This window comes from Pinus tabuliformis, chromosome X (genome assembly GCF_031772625.1).
Source record: "Pinus tabuliformis cultivar Carrire ecotype Pingquan chromosome X, CPIR1, whole genome shotgun sequence".
NCBI lineage: Eukaryota > Viridiplantae > Streptophyta > Pinopsida > Pinales > Pinaceae > Pinus > Pinus tabuliformis.
The window spans coordinates 9,463,316-9,481,388 of NC_142308.1; the positions used below are offsets into that span (position 1 = coordinate 9,463,316).

Sequence of the window (18,073 nt, forward strand, 5' to 3'; positions counted from 1 at the left end):
GATGCATTACTTTTTGGGTTTGGAGGTGTTGCCATTTCTTCCTGGGGCAGGGGAAGTATATTGTGGACATCCTTAGCAGATTCCACATGGAGGATTGTAGACCCATGTCGACACCGATGATCACCAACTGGAAGAAGCTTCATGCTTCGGATTCCGAGTTGGTGGATCCCACATTGTACAGGCAGCTGATTGGTTCCTTGATGTATTTGGTCAACACTAGACCAGATATCTGTTTTGCAGTCAACACGATGAGTCAGTTTATGTGTGAGCCTAGGAAGGTTCACTGGGTGGCTGCAAAACACATTTTGCGGTACTTGCAGGGGACAGTGGATTATGGTCTGGACTACAGGCAGGGAGATGGAGTGAGATTGGCAGGGTACACTGATTCTGATTGGGCAGGTTGTGCTTCTTATAGGAAGAGCACTTCAGGGTGTTTTTTTGGGTTGGGTTCAGCAGTAGTGTCATGGTTCATCCGGAAGCAGCAGTCAGTAGCACTGAGTTCAGCGGAAGCAAAGTATATGGCAGCCAGTCTAGCTAGTTGTGAGGCTATCTGGCTTCGCAAGATGTTGTTTGGCTTATTTGGTCAGCCGTTGAGACCTTCAGTGATTTACTGTGATAATCAGAGTTGCATTAAACTCACGGAGAATCTAGTATTTCATGACAGGTCAAAGCATATCGGGATCAGATATCATTTCATCAGATATTATGTTCAGAAGGGAGCTGTGAAGCTTGAGTATATTTCCACTGATGAGCAGGTTGCAGATATCCTTACCAAAGCCTTACCACGGGGCAAGCATGTCTACTTCAGAGACAAGATGGGTGTGGTGAGGAACACCTTCCTCGGTAAGAGGGAGTGTTGAAATTTGGTACCGGAGGACAGGTGGTTCCCTTAGGCTTTGATCTTTGGCCTAGGGAAAAGTGTCCAAAAGAATTTAATTTTTCTCCTAAAGTGACTGTAGGAATTTACAGGGTAAGTTCCTCAGAAAGAACACCAAAAGGACACCGCTCACAACCAGATCACAGATCAATACACCAGTGTTTTTGACGTGGTTAAAACCCTCAAAGAGGGAAACAGTCCACGGCCTGTGCCAACGTGGCTACTACAGGCAATTTATTAATCAAAGAATGAATATTTACATAAGCTTCTCTCATGCACGGATTACCCGAACAATGACCCTCCATGCGCTTTAAATAGAACTCATGGACCAATCGGGTGTCAAGCCACGGATCAAGTGTCGGTAATACCGAGGAGAGAGTGAACCGTCGGATCACTACATATCGTGACCGTCGGATTGTAAGTTACAAAATGTACAACGGTAAAGAAACACACTTTAGCTAACTCTATACCTAACTCTATACTAGACCAAGTTGAACTTAACTATTTCCTATGTGTCGGAATATCCTAACATCCCCCCTTAAGAACAACTTGGGATAGGATTGAAGGATTTACAAATATGACACAATAGGAGAAGGAAGGAGGCACTAGAGCCTATCCCCCCTTAGTGACAACTTCCTGAACTCCAAGCATATATCGAAGTTTAGTGAACTTCGCCTCTGTGAGAGCCTTTGTGAAGATGTCTGCAACCTGATCATCTGTTGAACAATATTGCACTTCAAGAACATGGTCATGAATGAGCTTTCTGATGAAGTGCATGTGTAGTTCAATGTGTTTGCTGCGCTGATGCTGGACTGGATCTTTGCATAGCTGAATGGCACTTTGATTATCACACCAAAGTGTGGTTGGATGCTGCTGCTCAAAGCCAAACTCTGATAGGATCTGATGAAGCCACAAGGCTTCCTTACTGGCTTCCACGGCACCACGATACTCTGCTTCTGCTGACGAAAGAGAAATGGCAGCCTGTTTCTTACAAGCCCATGTAATAGGTCCTGAACCAAGAGTGAAGACATAACCGGCAGTAGACTTCCGATCATCAGGGTCACCAGCCTAATCAGAATCAGTGAAACCAACTAATAGAGGAGCTGCTTTGGCACTGTAATGAATCCCAAACTGTACTGTACCTCGAACATAACGAAGTATTCTTTTCGCTGCTTTCCAATGACTTTCACGGGGGTTTTGCATAAAACGAGCAACAAGGCCAACAGCAAAGGAAAGGTCAGGACGAGTATGGGTTAAATACAAGAGTTTTCCTACAAGTTGACGGTATAAGGTAGCATCAACTTCAGGAGAAGTACAAGAGACTGAAAGTTTGACTCCAGACTGAAAGGGAGAAGGGGTTGGCTTACAGTCTTCCATGTGAAAATGACGAAGAATATCACAAGCATACTTGGACTGGGAAAGGGAAATACCCTCCTTGGATTGCAAGACTTGAAGACCGAGAAAATAGTGTAAGTGTCCTAAGTCTGTCATTTCAAATTTTCTTTTAAGGCTGGACTTCACATGGTTGATAAGGTTGGGATCACTACCAGTAAGAATAAGATCATCAACATAAAGAACAGGGATGATAAGAGAGTTGCCCACTTTCTTTGTGTAGACAGTATTGTCAGAATGACACCTAGAAAAGCCAGATTCTAAAAGAAAGCTATCCATTTTGGCATACCAAGCCCGAGGAGCTTGCTTGAGACCATAAAGGGATTTCTTAAGTCGACAAACAAGGCTAGAGTCTATTTGTATGAAGCCAATGAGTTGTTCCATATAGATTTCTTCATGCAAGTCCCCATGCAAGAAGGCAGATTTAACATCCATCTGATGGACTTCCCATTTGAAAGAGGCAGCAAGGGAAAGAACAAGGCGGATAGAGTTCATTTTAGCAACAGGGGAGAAGGTTTCAGTGTAGTCAATGCCTTCAACCTGTGAAAAGCCCTTAGCAACAAGACGAGCTTTATGTTTATCAACTTTCCCATCTGGTCCATACTTGGTTCTGTAAACCCATTTACATCTAACAAGTTTGCGTCCCTTTGGTAGAGGAACAAGATCCCATGTACCATTTGCCAACAATGAATGATATTCTTCATTCATAGCTGCTTCCCAATGTGGATGGCCTGAAGCTTCTGCAAAAGTGTCAGGATCATGATTTACTGGAGCTTGAGCCAGTAAAGAAGAGGCTCTTTCAAACTGAGAACGTGTACGTCGCTGATCTGTAGGATCACCGGCAAGATCACCTGCTGCATCCCGAGTAGCACGGACCCATCTTGGAAGTTGAGGATCCTGAGAAGGTGGGGGAGGATTGTCATCCTCACTTTCATCATCTGAAGAAGAAATGTTTTCAAAAGTAGAAGAGATAGGAAGAGGTGGCACATCCGTCGGACTAGGCTCACAGGCCGATTTATTTTCATCAAATTTTACATCTCTTCTAATGATAACATTTTTGGACTTAAATGGAATAAGTCTATAACCTTTTACATCTTCAGAATATCCAACAAAAGTACATTTCTCACTCTTAGGTTCTAAAGCTTTATGCTTTTCATCTGGAATATGGGCCCATGCTTCACTTCCAAAAACACGAAAGTGACTTACATCTGGTTTAATGGAACTCCAAGCTTCTTCTGGAGTGAGATTCTTTAGAACCTTAGTAGGAGTGCGATTTATTATATAATTTTCACAATTAATTGCTTCGGCCCAAAAACTGAGACTGAGTCCTTTACATTGCAGCATACAATTAGCCATTTCCTTTAAGGTGCGATTTTTCCTTTCAGCTACACCATTTTGTTGTGGAGTGTATAGAACAGTATGTTGCATTTGAATTCCATTTTCGGTGCAAAAGTTGATGAATGTGTTTTTAACATATTCTCCACCATTATCAGTTCTTAGCTTAAGAATTTGATGTCCAGATTGTTTTTCAACAAAGGCTTTGAAGGCCAAAAAATGTGTTAAATACTTCGCTCTTGAGTTTTAAGAAGTCTACCCAAGTGCGTCTGGAGAAATCATCAATGAAAGTTAAGAAATACTTGCAGCCAGAGAATGAAGCAACAGGAAGTGGACCACATAAATCACTGTGCACAAGCTGTAAAGGGGTTGAGGCGTGCCAAGAGGCACGTTTTTCAAAACTGTCCCGATGATGTTTTCCGAGTACACATCCGGAACAAACACCATCTCTGCAAGATACCATAGGAAGACCTGTCACCATATTTTCTTTACATAGATGCTGAAGGGAGCGATAGTTTAAGTGACCAAATCGCTCATGCCAAAGTTTGCTCACTTCATCATTATGAGCAACAAATACTGAGGGAAGATTTGATGACCCAAAGTTGTGAAACTTATACAACCTTGTGGAATCATCAGCAATACTAGTAGCTAGAATCTATTTAGGATCTCTTAGATCCTTGATTACAACATCATGAGGTGAAAATTCAACAATTTTACCTTCACCTGAATGAGTTATCTGATATACAGATAGAAAGTTGCAGGATAAGGTTGGAACACATAATACATCATTAAACTGACCATTGTCTAGATGAACAGTTCCAGTCCCTACAACATTAAGAGATCTATCATCACCAACATATATATTTTTGGTGTTACAATAATTTAAAGAAGAAAACATGGCTTTGTTTTTGGCCATGTGATAAGAGGCTCCAGAATCAATGAGCCACTCATGAGAATGAGAAGAAGAAGATACATTTAATGCATAACCAGACTGAGATGATTGACAACGACATGCAGAAAGTGCCATTCCTGAAGATGAAGTTGAAGTTGAAGTTGAAGAATGCTCCACATGGATGTTATGTTTCTTCATTGCGGCTTCCAAGGCTTCCATCTTCTTAAAGCATTTAGATTCTAAGTGGCCATCTCGATTACAAAAGTTACAATGTCTATCACTCTTCTTCCATTTGTTTTTATTGGTCCTATCATTTTGCTGAAATAATCTTTCATTTTGAGGCTGAGTTTGCTTAGGACCCTTGTTTGGTTTAGGACCATTCTTTTTAGGATATGACTTCTTATGATTCTTTGAATTTGGTTGCTGCTGGGCGGCTAACGCTTTCTTGGAAGAATTTCCAAGGTTAAGAAGACCAAGGTGTAAGAGTTTTTCTTGTTCTCTTATTAAAGAATCACAAAAAGAGTCAAATGAAGGGGCCTTGTAGTCTTTTCCCTGACAAATGAAAGCTTCCCTTGTAGAATGGAAGATGGAAACAAATACAGAGTACGCTGGTCCCAACTTAGTAAGGATGGAATAAATAAGGTTACTATCTTCTTTCTTAACCTTAACACATTCCAAGAGATATCTAAGGGTCTTGAATTTGGACAAGAAATCTTCAATGCAAGAAAAATTATTAGGATCTAATGTAAGCAACTCATTTTCAAGTTGATGGGCTCTAATTTCATTTTTAATCCCAAAAACTTTAGTGATTTGTTCCAATGCTTCATGAGGAGTCTCAAGTTCTGCAATATGGAATCTAAAATCAGAAGAAACAGACATCCTTATCAAACCACGTGCTTGATCTTGTCTATTTTCCCATTTTGTAGCCTTGTCTTCATCTTTTGGTTTCTTCTCTTGGTCTGTGGCTATTCTGTAGAGACCTTTACTTCTAAGTAAATCTTCCATGTAGGATATCCATTGGAAGTAGTTAGTGCTGTCAAGAATGACTTGGCATGGACTTTCCATTTTTTTAAAAAAACTAAAGCTGAAGATGCTGAAAGTAAGTGTTCCAATGGATAGATCTCGAAAAATTAGGCGGTTTTAAAAAAAACGGCTCTGAAAAAGGCTTCCGGATGAAGAAGTTATGGCTTTTTGAAAAAAAATTGTTGAAGTTGCCGGCAAAGTGCGCGAATGTGCGGAAATGAAAAAATCCGCCCCCACAAAATGGAGACTTGAACCCAAGACCTCTATTCTCTTAAAATAGCTTTGAACCAATTGATCTATACAAAAGATTTGAGAGAGAGAGAGAGAGGGGGGGGGCCTTGGTTTGCGTGCTTGCCTTGAGAAAGCTCTTTTTCCCTACAAAACACAAAACACAAAACCCAACACGGACATGCAAAGAAAACGAACCTTATGGCTCGAAGTTAGCTTTAGCCAAAAAACTAGATATTTTAAAAAATGAACCTTGCGGCTCAAAGTTAGCTTTAGCCGAAAAACTAAATATTTTTCTCAATGTTTCTGATTTTCCGAGATCACACTAAGGTGCAGGGAAAAGAGCATACGCATGAGAAAAATCCTTCCTTTCTGTTTCTGATTTGCCCAGATCGCACAGAGTCACAGGGCAAAGAGCATACGCAGAAATGAAAGGTATAGATCCGGTTAAAAAAAAACTAAATAAACCGAAACCGAAATAAGCAGAGAGAAAATAACAGTAAACTGCAAATAAAGATTGTATACCTCCAGATCTTAAAAATGACGCAGCTAGGGCTACCGGAAACCTTTTCGCGTGAAACGAAAGGGGTTCCTCACTGGAACAGATGCTCCGAACACAACAGAGCAGTCCTCTCGGCCCGAAAGCAGTCAGAAACAGCAGATCTAGGAAACAGCAATCGGATGCAGTTCTACCGGCTTCAGATTTGGATCACCAACGGACGTGGCCTTCAAATAGCTCTGATACCATGTAGGAATTTACAGGGTAAGTTCCTCAGAAAGAACACCAAAAGGACACCGCTCACAACCAGATCACAGATCAATACACCAGTATTTTTGACGTGGTTAAAACCCTCAAAGAGGGAAACAGTCCACGGCCTGCGCCAACGTGGCTACTACAGGCAATTTATTAATCAAAGAATGAAAATTTACATAAGCTTCTCTCATGCACGGATTACCCGAACAATGACCCTCCATGCGCTTTAAATAGAACTCATGGACCAATCGGGTGTCAAGCCACGGATCAAGTGTCGGTAATACCGAGGAGAGAGTGAACCGTCGGATCACTACATATCGTGACTGTCGGATTGTAAGTTACAAAATGTACAACGGTAAAGAAACACACTTTACCTAACTCTATACCTAACTCTATACTAGACCAAGTTGATCTTAACTATTTCCTATGTGTCGGAATATCCTAACAGTGACTTTATAATTTTATAAAGTTAAATCTAATTTAAAAGTGACTTTAAGTGATAAAGTTACTAAGTCTAATTTTAAAGTAAATGAAAAATTAGAAAGGAAAAGTGACTTTGGAAATAAATGATTAAGTGGTTCTTTATTAAAGTGTGGTGAATTAAAAAAATAGAAAGTGAGATTTAAATGAGCATTTAATCTCAACCATTGATCTAAATCTATTTCAGCAATTGGATTTAGAGATCACCCAAAAGTCACTTGGATCACCCAAAAGTCACTTGGAGTTATATTAAAGGAGGAAAAGGTCATTCATTCTTTCATGAGCAGATTGGGAGAAGGAGAGCAAGAGAGATTTCTGAGCAGGGAGGAGAAGGAGACAGCAGCTTGGCACACATTCCAAGGCAGCAGTTGAGCAAATTTGTACATCTGATTCAGCACAAGTGAAATGCAGATTTTTGCACAAAAATCGAGGAGCAGTTTGTTGATTTTTCTGCACACAAAACAGAGGCCGTACAGCATTTATTGCTGTCTTGTTTGCTGTAATTTCCAGATTGCTGTGAGGCACGGGAAAGGAGATAAGTTGTAAATTTGCTTGTTGATTTTTTGCTGAATAATTCTCACTGTAAAAAGGCAATTTTCAGAAATAAAAAAGAGCTCTCAAACTGGTTTTCCCCAAGAGTTGTAAGGGGTTTTTCCAGGGTCAAGTTGACCAAAAATATCAGTGTTTTAATGGCTGTTTTTGATTGCTGATTTTTAATTCTGCAATTTCCAGCATTCTGAAAAATTTCCAGAATTTGTGTTTTCAGCAATATTTATTTTTTTCAGTCTGTTAAATGTATGGTTATGGGAATGGACATTTAACTACATGGGAGAAATAAGGAGAAACTGAAAACCGGGGTGGGAAAACAGAAATTTTTACATTATCTATGCCTTGGAAGCTAATATGGATGGTATAGAAGCAAAATTAAAAGGCAACATGGAAGATTTGAAGAAAGACGGGAAGGTTGGACAAAGTTGCTACAAGAAAGTCTTCCTAATGACAAAAAGGTAGTAGAAGAAACTCATGATGAGAACAAAATAAATGTTAATCATGATTTCATAAAATCTAGCGTTGGATTAAAGACTCGCCATATTCCAAAGATAAATATGAGGAATTTTTATGGCTAGGATCCGGTAACTTGGATACTACATATGGAGCAATATTTTGATCTACATTATGTGCAACCATCACAAAATGTACATATTTCATATTTATATTTAGAATTGAATCAGTTGTATGGTATAGAGGGATTTGTTCTTGTAAACCACTTGTTACCTGGTCAATATTCATGAAGGAAATGATAGCACATTATGAGGATACAAAGAGAAACACCTTCTTTATCCAATTGATAAATCTCAAATAAAAGGGTTCAATGGCAAAGCACATTGAGGACTTCCAAAAATTGAATATAATGGTATAAATGATATTCCAGAGAAGCATAGGATTGAAGTCTTCGTAGGGACTTAAAAGGATAACATCCAACATGAAATTCGCCTTTGGGAACCTGATTCATTGGATAAGGAATTCAGGTTTGCAAGAAAAATTGAAAGAAAAATTATGGCAACAAGAAAGTCTACCACTCATAACTATAAATATAAAAGTGTTGTTGCTCCTAGCCTTCCACAACTTACAAGGTTGACACCACAACAACTTGAAGAAAAAAGAGCAAAAGGGCTTTGTTACGGTTGTGATAGAAAATACGCTGAAGGTCATAAGTGTGCTGAGAAGAAATTAATTTACATAGATGGGGAAGAGGAGGAAGAAAAGGAACAAAAAACGTCAAAAGAATGGGATATACACCAGGAACCAACCCCAAAGAAAGAAGAAATGAATCTGACCATATCTTGTAATACATTGACAGGAATTACCACTCCTCAAACTCTCAATATAGAAGGACATACCAAGAAGAAAAAGGTAGTAGTGTTGATTGATTCAGGTAGTACCCATAATTTTATTCATTGTAAGATAGTCAAGGAATTGAATTGCTTCCTATATCCAGCACCACAGTGTCAAGTAATGGTTGCAAATGGAGGAACCATAAATTGCTCTGAAAAGTGCCATAATATCAAGTTATCCATGGGATAATATGTATTGAATAGTCCAATGGGTGGTGTTGATGTTGTACTAGGAGTCTAATGGTTACAGTCTTTGGGGGCGATAGCTTTCAATTTTCAAGAATTTTTCTTGAAATTTTTTTGGGAAAGAAAGGAAGTTGAATTAAGGGGTATCGCAAGAAAACCAAGAAATATAATCATCTCTAATGGCATGACAAAGCTTCTAAATAAAGAACAACAGGGCGTAAATGCACAATTATGTTCACTAGAGGTTCAAACAATGAAATCATTTATTTCTCCTGATCTCCAAAAAGTCTTGGACAATAATTCTAAGGTTCAAGCAGTGGAATATCACATTGAACATCAACAACTAGTTCTCCAACTCTTAAATGATAACCTTACTTTGGCGCAAAATCGAATGAAACAACAGGCAGATCAACATCGCAGTAAAAAAACTTTTGATGTAGGAAACTAGGTATTTTTATGGCTACAACCATACAAACAAATGTCCCTCAAGCAAGCTAAGAAGGATAATAAATTATGACCAAAGTACTATGGTCCTTAAAAGTTGTTGCAAAATATTGTTACTATGGCATACAAATTGGAGCTTCTTGCATCTTCCTGAGTGCACCTAGTTCTCCATGTTTTATGCTTAAATAAGGTTAAGGTGAAAAGCTCCCAGTTCAAACAATATTTCTGGAACTTGACGGGGAAGGAAAAATGATATTGGAACCTGAAGTAGTCATAGAAACAAGAACCCAATAGCTATGAAATCGATCAATTTCAGAGTATCTCATCAAGTGGAAGAACTTACCCGTTGAATATTCCACATGGAGGACGAGAATTTTATACAGAAGTATCCAGAACTACTCAAGCATTGAAGACAAGACTTTTTTTAAGGAGAGGGGAATGTTAGATCCCTATACTACTAGTGTAGCCCCTTATTGTTATTAGTGGAACCCCCTTATTTTATTCTTGTCCCATGTAGTCCCCATATTATGATTATTGTGCCCCATAGAAGCCCACTATTGTTATTGTTGTGCCCTTACAATATTATTGTTATGTAGGCTCTGATTATATTGTGACCCCTTAGACTCCTATATATAGAAAGGAGGTATTTTCATTTGTATCATTGAAAAATTGCTCATTTGTGTAAAATAAAGGAGGTTTCCCCCTTAACGAGGCTAATTTTGAAGTCGTTTATCTATCTATTCTTCTATTTTGTGACCTAGTTGCATAACAAATTCAAGCAAAAAACGAGAAGAATAACTGATTTAAAATGCCCTAATGACCAAGGGAGAATTCCATGCATGTGATAGAACTTGTCATGAAATGGTTCATCACTCATGGCAACCAACAACAAAATATTCCATCACATTCAAAGGCACGTAATAAGAAGAGTTTCCCTCAAAATAATATATCCAAGAAGTATTTAAAGAACGAGAATAGTGGCATTGCTACACAAAAGAACAGACTCAAAGAAATACTAAAGGGTTAGGATTCAAACCTTGTCCAATATGTCGCATAAAAAATGAACTTAGTTTTATGGGATCTATGACAACAAAATTTAGTACCCTAGTGCAAAGCCTCACTAGGAAACCCAGATCAAGTACAACAAGTTTTCACCATTATCACCTCACCAACAACTCTCCTCATTTTAGTATTGGACACAATCCAACATAAGGGAGGCTTCCCTAGTAGATCTTATGGATAAAATAACCAAATTACCTTAAGCTAACTACTCCATAAGGTTTCTGGATGACGAGGGCATTTTTTGAATAGGAGCTCCCGCGCCTCTGCAACTTTGCCTCCTGCGGCCCTCCACAGGCCTCCCACCTGGCAGCCCCTGCTGCTGGGCCTTCTGCATTCCTCCTCAACTCCCCCGCAGTCGGCCCCCACCCCCTTCTTTCGGCCAGAGCTACGTCTGGCTTCCTCCTGACCTTTTCATGGCTGGGAATGATCCCTCTCAGATGCAAGACAATGAAGACCAGGCTGAGATTTTTGCCTCTCTCATTTCTGAAAATGCAACCACTAGAAACAAACCTACAGCTTCAAAGTTCGTTAAGAAACTGGCTGACATCCCAGAAATCTCCCTTCCTCCTAGTCTCCCAAGGAAGGCAGCGATCTCTCTAGCAGAGAGAGGTTTGGTTGGACAATTTACTGGCCTGTGGCCCTCTCCCAGAGTTGTTCAGAAATGGGTGGAACGCAACTGGAATGCGAACATCCAAGGGAAAATCGCCATAAGATTCTGTGGAAGGGGTTACTATACTTTTCTCTTTGAAACCAAAGAAGACCGAAATCTCATCTTCAGAAATGGCCCCTACTTCATGGATTCGAGAGGTCTTTACCTGAACAGATGGTCCCCTGACTTCGACCCTGAAATGGATATACCTAATGCAGTCCCAGTTTGGGTTCGCTTGCCCCATCTCCCTCTACATTGCTGGGGAGATGAATCAGTTAAAGCCATTGGGAACGCGGTTGGAAAATACATCGACAGATGCGAACCAAAGGATAACATGCATGCCTGTGCAAGGATCTGTGTTGAAGTCGACCTAGGAAAGGGCCTCCCGGAAGCAATCAAGATCAAAGTGGACCAATGGACCCATATTCAGCAGTTGGACTACGAACAAATCTCGTTCAAATGCAAGGTATGCCATGAATATGGTCATTTTGCTAATAGGTGTAGTAAACTAAAGGAAAATGAAACAAATGAAAATGCTGAAGCTAGTGAAGACACATGGGAACAAGTCAAAAAAAAAGAAATCAAACCCCAAACAGCCAGGCCCTAAACCAAAGCCTCCCCCAGATTTCCATGCAGCTCCCCTCCCCCCCCTCCCATTTCGACTCAGCCTTTACCCTCCACTTCAAACCCCTTCGAATCCCTGGAGGACGAAGATCCATCCTCCCCCCTTTCTCCACCTCCAGCCACTGCTCTAGCAGTCATTCACTCCCCTTCTCAGATCCTCCCCTCACCCCCTCCCACCATAGACCGTATCCTAACTAGAAACAAAGTCAAAGAAGCAAGCTACATCTCAGAGCCACCAAAAAAAACAGGCAGGAAATCAAATAAAGAAATAAGAGACGAAACAGCAGCTAAAGAAATGGCCACAGGCACTCAACAACCGATGGACTCTTTTTTGGCCAAGCAAAGAGGAAGCGGGGAAAAGATAAAGGAGAAGAGCGGGGCTCACCAAAAACCCAGTAAGTAATGATATTGGTCTCTTGGAATTGCAGGGGCCTGGGCTCCTCTCTAAAATCCAACGCAGCCCGGGATATTATCAGCCAAGAGCAGCCAGATTTCTTCCTGATCCAAGAGACCAAAATGTCCAACCAAGACTTTCAAAAATTTACAAAAAGATACAAAAGCTTTGAAGGAACAGCAACAGACTCACTGGGTGCCTCAGGAGGAATAGGCACATTGTGGAACAAGAGAAAATGGGACCTCATCAATCAAAAATCAACTTACTGGTGGGTCAGAACGGACCTCAAAAATAAAAACACAAATGAAGAATTTACCGTGCTCAACATTTATGCTCCAAATCATTACAGGGACAAAGCATACTGTTGGGATTCTATCAAATCAGAGTTGCAGGCATGTCAAAATAGGAAGGCAGTTCTGGGTGGTGACTTGAACTTAATAAGAAACATTGAAGAAAAAATAGGAGGAAAATACCTTGTTGATCCATCAAGAGATGCTCTGGAAGAAATAATAGAATCCCATAAACTCATCGACATCCCACCATGCAATGGAAAATTTACATGGAGCAATAAGAGAGCAGGAGCACACAATATCAAAGAAAGACTTGACAGGATCTTAATCCATGAAAGTATAGCAGCAGGATTCTCCTCAATAAAAAGCAAGATCGTCCATGCCACAGCTTCAGATCATAAGCCAGTGGTCTTGATCCTAGATAGAATAGGAAATCTCGGCCCAATCCCATTCAAATACAATAAAATTTGGGACAGCAAGGAGGATTTCCGCAAGATCATCAAAGAAAGTTGGGAGATGGAAGTCATTGGATCCCCCCACTATGTGTGGGAATCCAAATTAAAACTCCTAAGATCAGCAATCAAAAAGTGGGCAAAAGAGAATGCAACAATAGAGAAAAATAAGAAAATCGAGCTACACAGGAAATTGGAAAAATGGAATCAGGAAAAGGAGGCTCAGCAAACTTCAAAGGAAGAGAAAACTCAAGAAAACGAAATCTTCAGGGAATTATATAGGCAGAACAGAGCAGAGGAAGAGGAGCTGAGACAAAAATCGAGGTGCCTCTGGCTCAGCGCAGGAGATAAAAACACTTCTTTCTTCCATAATAATCTCAAGCTCAGAAGAGCTGGAAATCAAATAGACAAAATCACTGCTGAGGGTAAAGAATTAAGAGAGCAAGAGGAAATCAAAGAAGCAGCCCACAACTACTTCAAATCTCTCTTAACTGTTGACTATCAGCCTCTGGACAGCGTGGACTTCCTCCTACCAGTAGAAAGTAAAATCAATGAGCAGCAAAACAGCGAGTTGGAACAGGAAGTCTCAGAGGAAGAAATTAGAGAAGTCGTGTGCAGTATGCAGCCGGACAAGGCTCCCGGGCCTGATGGCTTCACAATTGCTTTTTACAGGACTCATTGGGATATAATAAAGAAATATTTCATCAGGATGGTCAAAAATATTTTCAAAAAAACCAAGATGGGAGAAAATACAAAAACTTCCCATTTGGCGCTTATCCCCAAGGAACCAAACCCCCTCTCCTTTGATCGCTTCAGACCCATTTCCCTCTGCAATGTCTCCTACAAAATCGTCACCAAAATATTGGCTAATAGACTGAAAAAGCTCTTGCCCACTCTCATTTCAGAGAACCAAGGAGGATTTGTCCCTAAAAGACAAATATCGGATAATGTCATTCTGGTCCAAGAAGCAATACACAACAGTTTGCATAGAAATGAAAGAGGTATGATCATAAAACTTGACATGGCAAACGCCTTTGATAGGGTCAATCTCCAATTTTTAGCAGTTGTTCTCCGGAAGTTTGGAATATCCAACAAATTTATAAACATTACTATGGAATGCATTTCAAATCCCTGGACAACTCCCCTAATCAATGGAAGGCCTAGTCGCTACTTCTGAAGTTCCAGAGGACTGAGACAAGGCTGCCCCCTCTCACCCTTCCTTTTCATCATCATGGCGGAAACCTTAAGCATACATCTGGAAAATCTAAGGAAACAAAAGGAGATAACAGGCATAAGGATAGCGAGAGGAATAAAAGAAATAAATCACTCGCTCTTCACCGATGATACTCTCTTAATAGGAGGAGCCTCAAGCTTAATTGCAAGGAGATTCAAGAGAATCCTGGACACCTTCCTGGCTGTTTCAGGGGGACTGCTTAACAACAAAAAGTGCAGGATATACACTTGGAATGTCTCGCTTCAAGTAATGCAAAGAATCTCTCTAATCATGGACATCCCAGTCCAAAGAAACTGGAGCCACTTTTCCTACCTTGGCCTTCCTTTGGCAAAGGAAGTTGTCAAGTCTGAGATTTGGAACAAGCAGATTGAAAAAATGAGAGGGCTTCTCCAAAGCTGGGGGCTGTCATGGTTAAACCTAGCGGGCAGGACCATCCTCATTAAAGCTCTTCTTTCAGCCCTCCCTATTTATCAGTATGTTGTTACTTTGGCTCCAGCAAGCATCCACAAACAATTGGAGCTAATTATGAGAGGTTTTCTCTGGCAGGGAGGGAAACAAGATACAAAAAAAATTAGTTTGGTCCGATGGGAACAGGTGATCCTCCCCTTCGAAAAAGGTGGCATATCCATCAAAATCCCAAGCCTAACTAATAAAGCGATGGGCTTCAAACTTGTGTGGAGAATGTTAATGGAAAAAGGCAGCTGGTGGGTTGAGGCTCTCAAAAAAAAAACCTTAATGGGCAGCACTCCAAGGTACTCACTGATTTGATCGTGGAAAGACCATGCACTCCTGCATGGAGACTTATCAAAAAAGTCATTCCCCAAATCAAAAACCATATCTCAAAGTCCCCTGGAAATGGAAAAGATACAAATCTTTGGTCAGACAGAATAATGGGTTCGGAGCCAAGAAACCATCTCCAGCAGTTCAGACCCCTGAAATTATGGATGGAGGCTAAAAGCATTCATTCCCTATATGACATCTCGGTTTGGGACCACAATAATTGGTCTGCTTGGAGGGACCTCCCTCTCCCAAATCATCTCAAAAATCAGTGGGCAGATCTGAAGAGAATGTTGATGGGAGCTGCCCCAACAAATAAATCCGCTCAAGACAGCTTCGTTTGGGACCCAAGTGGAGGAAAGTACACAGTAAAAGATGGGTATCAACTCCTCCAATCTAGCCACAATCTAGATAATTGGAACCTTCGGTCAGCAGTTTGGAAGAATGAATGCCTCCCAAAGATAAAAAAATTGCGTGGACCCTCCTGAAAGGGAAGATCCTCACTGCTGAAAATCTCAAAAAAAAGGGATTCAAGGTCCTTCAATGTGCTACCTCTGTTGTTCGGAGGAGGAAAGCAGTCAACATTTATTCCTCGATTGCCCCTTTGCCCAACACTGCTGGCACCAAATCACCAGCCCTTTGAGGTCCCCCAGAGAAAACTTCGATCAGCTCACAACTCTCAACAGAAATTGGGAAAAAGGCTATCCCTGTTAGCTCTACTATAATCTTCAGTGCATAAAGGTCAAATGCAGGTCTGATGGTTGGTTTGTGCCGAAAAGGTGCTTGGAGCAATATTCGCCTCCTTCCTTCTTCCCCGTATTCTCCTCACACTCTCTTAACCAGCTGTCTTTGTTTTTCCTCTCAAAAGCCTCTTCTTTCCCCATTTTCCCTGTTTTCGTTCGAAACTCAGCATGAATCCTTTTTCCCTTAAACCCGCTTTTCTTCTCCCCAGGCACTTAACTCACGAGACCACACCATTGATCACCCCGATCTAACGGTCTTCGTCTTTTCCCCCGCATGTTAAGCATCGTATACTTTCCTCATCATCTGACTGTCCATTGCCAGATCAACGGTGGACACTTCCCCCGACCGCGCGACTTGCACATGTGTTAACCCGCGGGGGCGGCGGTTTTAATCTGCCATGCGGCGCTTTTTTATTTGATCGCTGCCCGTTATACGGAAACAACCGAGCCCCAGAAGGCGGTGCATGGAATACCGCCCGCCTCCCAAAACCGCTCTCATGCGCATTAATAACCGTGCACCTTCCGCTTGCGATCATCGTCGAATCTGCCGCATCCAAATCCGACGGCCTTCGTTTCTCCGACCGCGTGTCCTCCCGATACTCCCTATCAATTGATCTCGGTCGTCTGTGTATGTGATCTAACGGCCCACATCTGTTTGACCCTCTTCTACCAAGATTTCCCCTTCAGATAGATCCTCGTCGTTGATCCACGTGATCCAACGGCTAAGCTTTGTCCCCTACCTGCTCATGCTTCTGCCATGATTCTTAGCTCCTTTGACTATCTAGAGCTCTCGATGGACAACAACGATCAGCCACCCTGTACCTGCACAGTTAATATCTCAGCAACTGCATTCAAAAGACAAAATGGATGAAGGACAAAAAGGACCATCCTCGAGCAGTTCAACCATTTATCAGTGATGGAGCATGTTCCATATTATATTCCACCTACTCAGAGAAGGACTGTTGTACAGAAAAAAAAGGTCGATTTTGTTTATTAAAGCAGTCAAACTGCAACAGAGGCCCATTTCAAATAATTAATGTGGTTGGTGGTCCATTAAGACACCTCCACGCATTGCCTAGCAGAGCAATTTTGTAAATAACCTCTATATATATCCAGAAGACAGAATGTAATAGGTTGATGAATATTATTTTTGATGTAAGGTTCAACTTCTGGAGACTGTAACTACTGTGATACCTGCAGTGTCTAGTCTTCATTTTCAGCTAATGCAAGCTTCTTTTGCTGTTAATTGCTCACTTTCCACTTCTTATTCTTTGTTCCAGGTTGTGTCTGTTATGCATTTATTCATGTGCTGTAGAGGTTTAGCATTAGAGGGGCTGTCATCCAACCTCTATGTTAGTATCAGTGAATGTGTATGCATGTTTCTGTTGTTTTAATGCATTAGAGCTGTCATCATGTCTGTGTATTAGGAAATAGATTTACAGACCTTTTAACTGGTTGCATCCAGCCATCACAGGGTCCTGTGCATCTGCTAGTGTGGTCAGTCTTCTCCATCATCACATTTTCCTTAAACTGTGAGTAATTGGTGGTCTAAAGCCTTGTAATCTGGGGGTGTTCAGCCATGTCTGGGGTTAAGCACAGTATAAGTGGTTATCTGGCTTGAATATGCAGCATTTCTTTCATTCATCCACTATTTTTCCAACATTTTTTTGAGTTTGTAATGTTCCCGAACATCTCTGATATACAACCTAGGAGAGTTTCTTGGGGTGATAACATTAATATGGCGCCGTTGCCGGGGAGAGGAGAATCGAAGCTCGGCTTCCCTAGGAGAACGACACAGTGTCAAGCTTTGATGATAGACAAGGTTTGAATATAGTTTATGGTTGTAATCATCTATCTGGCGACTCCATTGTAGGAAGACCATCATTTGGTGACTCCACATTGCAGTTTTGGCGAAGTTGGTGAGGCATGCTTGGAGAAATCTTTAGAAATCACCAGCTGAACCAGTGCCTAATCCTGAGAAGATCGTTCAGCAGAAGAAAATATCGCAGTAAGGAGCATTAGGATCAGGTAAGCCTTGGAATTTTTATGTATCTCTGCTAGTGTAGAAATACCTTCAGAGATTCATACAGCTCCTAGTCATTCATTTCCCTTTCGGATCTCAGTTGAAAGAAGCATCCATGTTGTCCATCATATTCCTCTGTTTCTATCATTCTTTTCATTGATTCATTCTACTCAGTCCACCAGTATCCCTTTCGTATACCTCAGTCATGGCAGGCCAGCAAGCCCTCACAAAGATAGAAAGAATAGTTGTTGCTAGGTATGGGCCCTTAGTCTTCCCTACCCCTTTGAATGCCATGCCTGCAAGAGATTATCAAGAATTT

At 41.0% G+C, this 18,073-nt stretch overlaps 1 protein-coding gene across 1 annotated transcript; it reads left to right on the top strand.

The window, feature by feature from the left end:
• Nucleotides 1-12,243: 12,243 nt before the first annotated feature.
• LOC149138022 (uncharacterized) lies at nucleotides 12,244-16,367 on the top strand. Its single transcript, XM_089450215.1, has 2 exons — nucleotides 12,244-13,594; nucleotides 16,054-16,367. Exons 1-2 carry the CDS (start codon nucleotides 12,244-12,246, stop codon nucleotides 16,365-16,367), a joined length of 1,665 nt encoding a protein of 554 aa, XP_089306341.1.
• The last annotated feature ends 1,706 nt before the right edge of the window (nucleotides 16,368-18,073 follow it).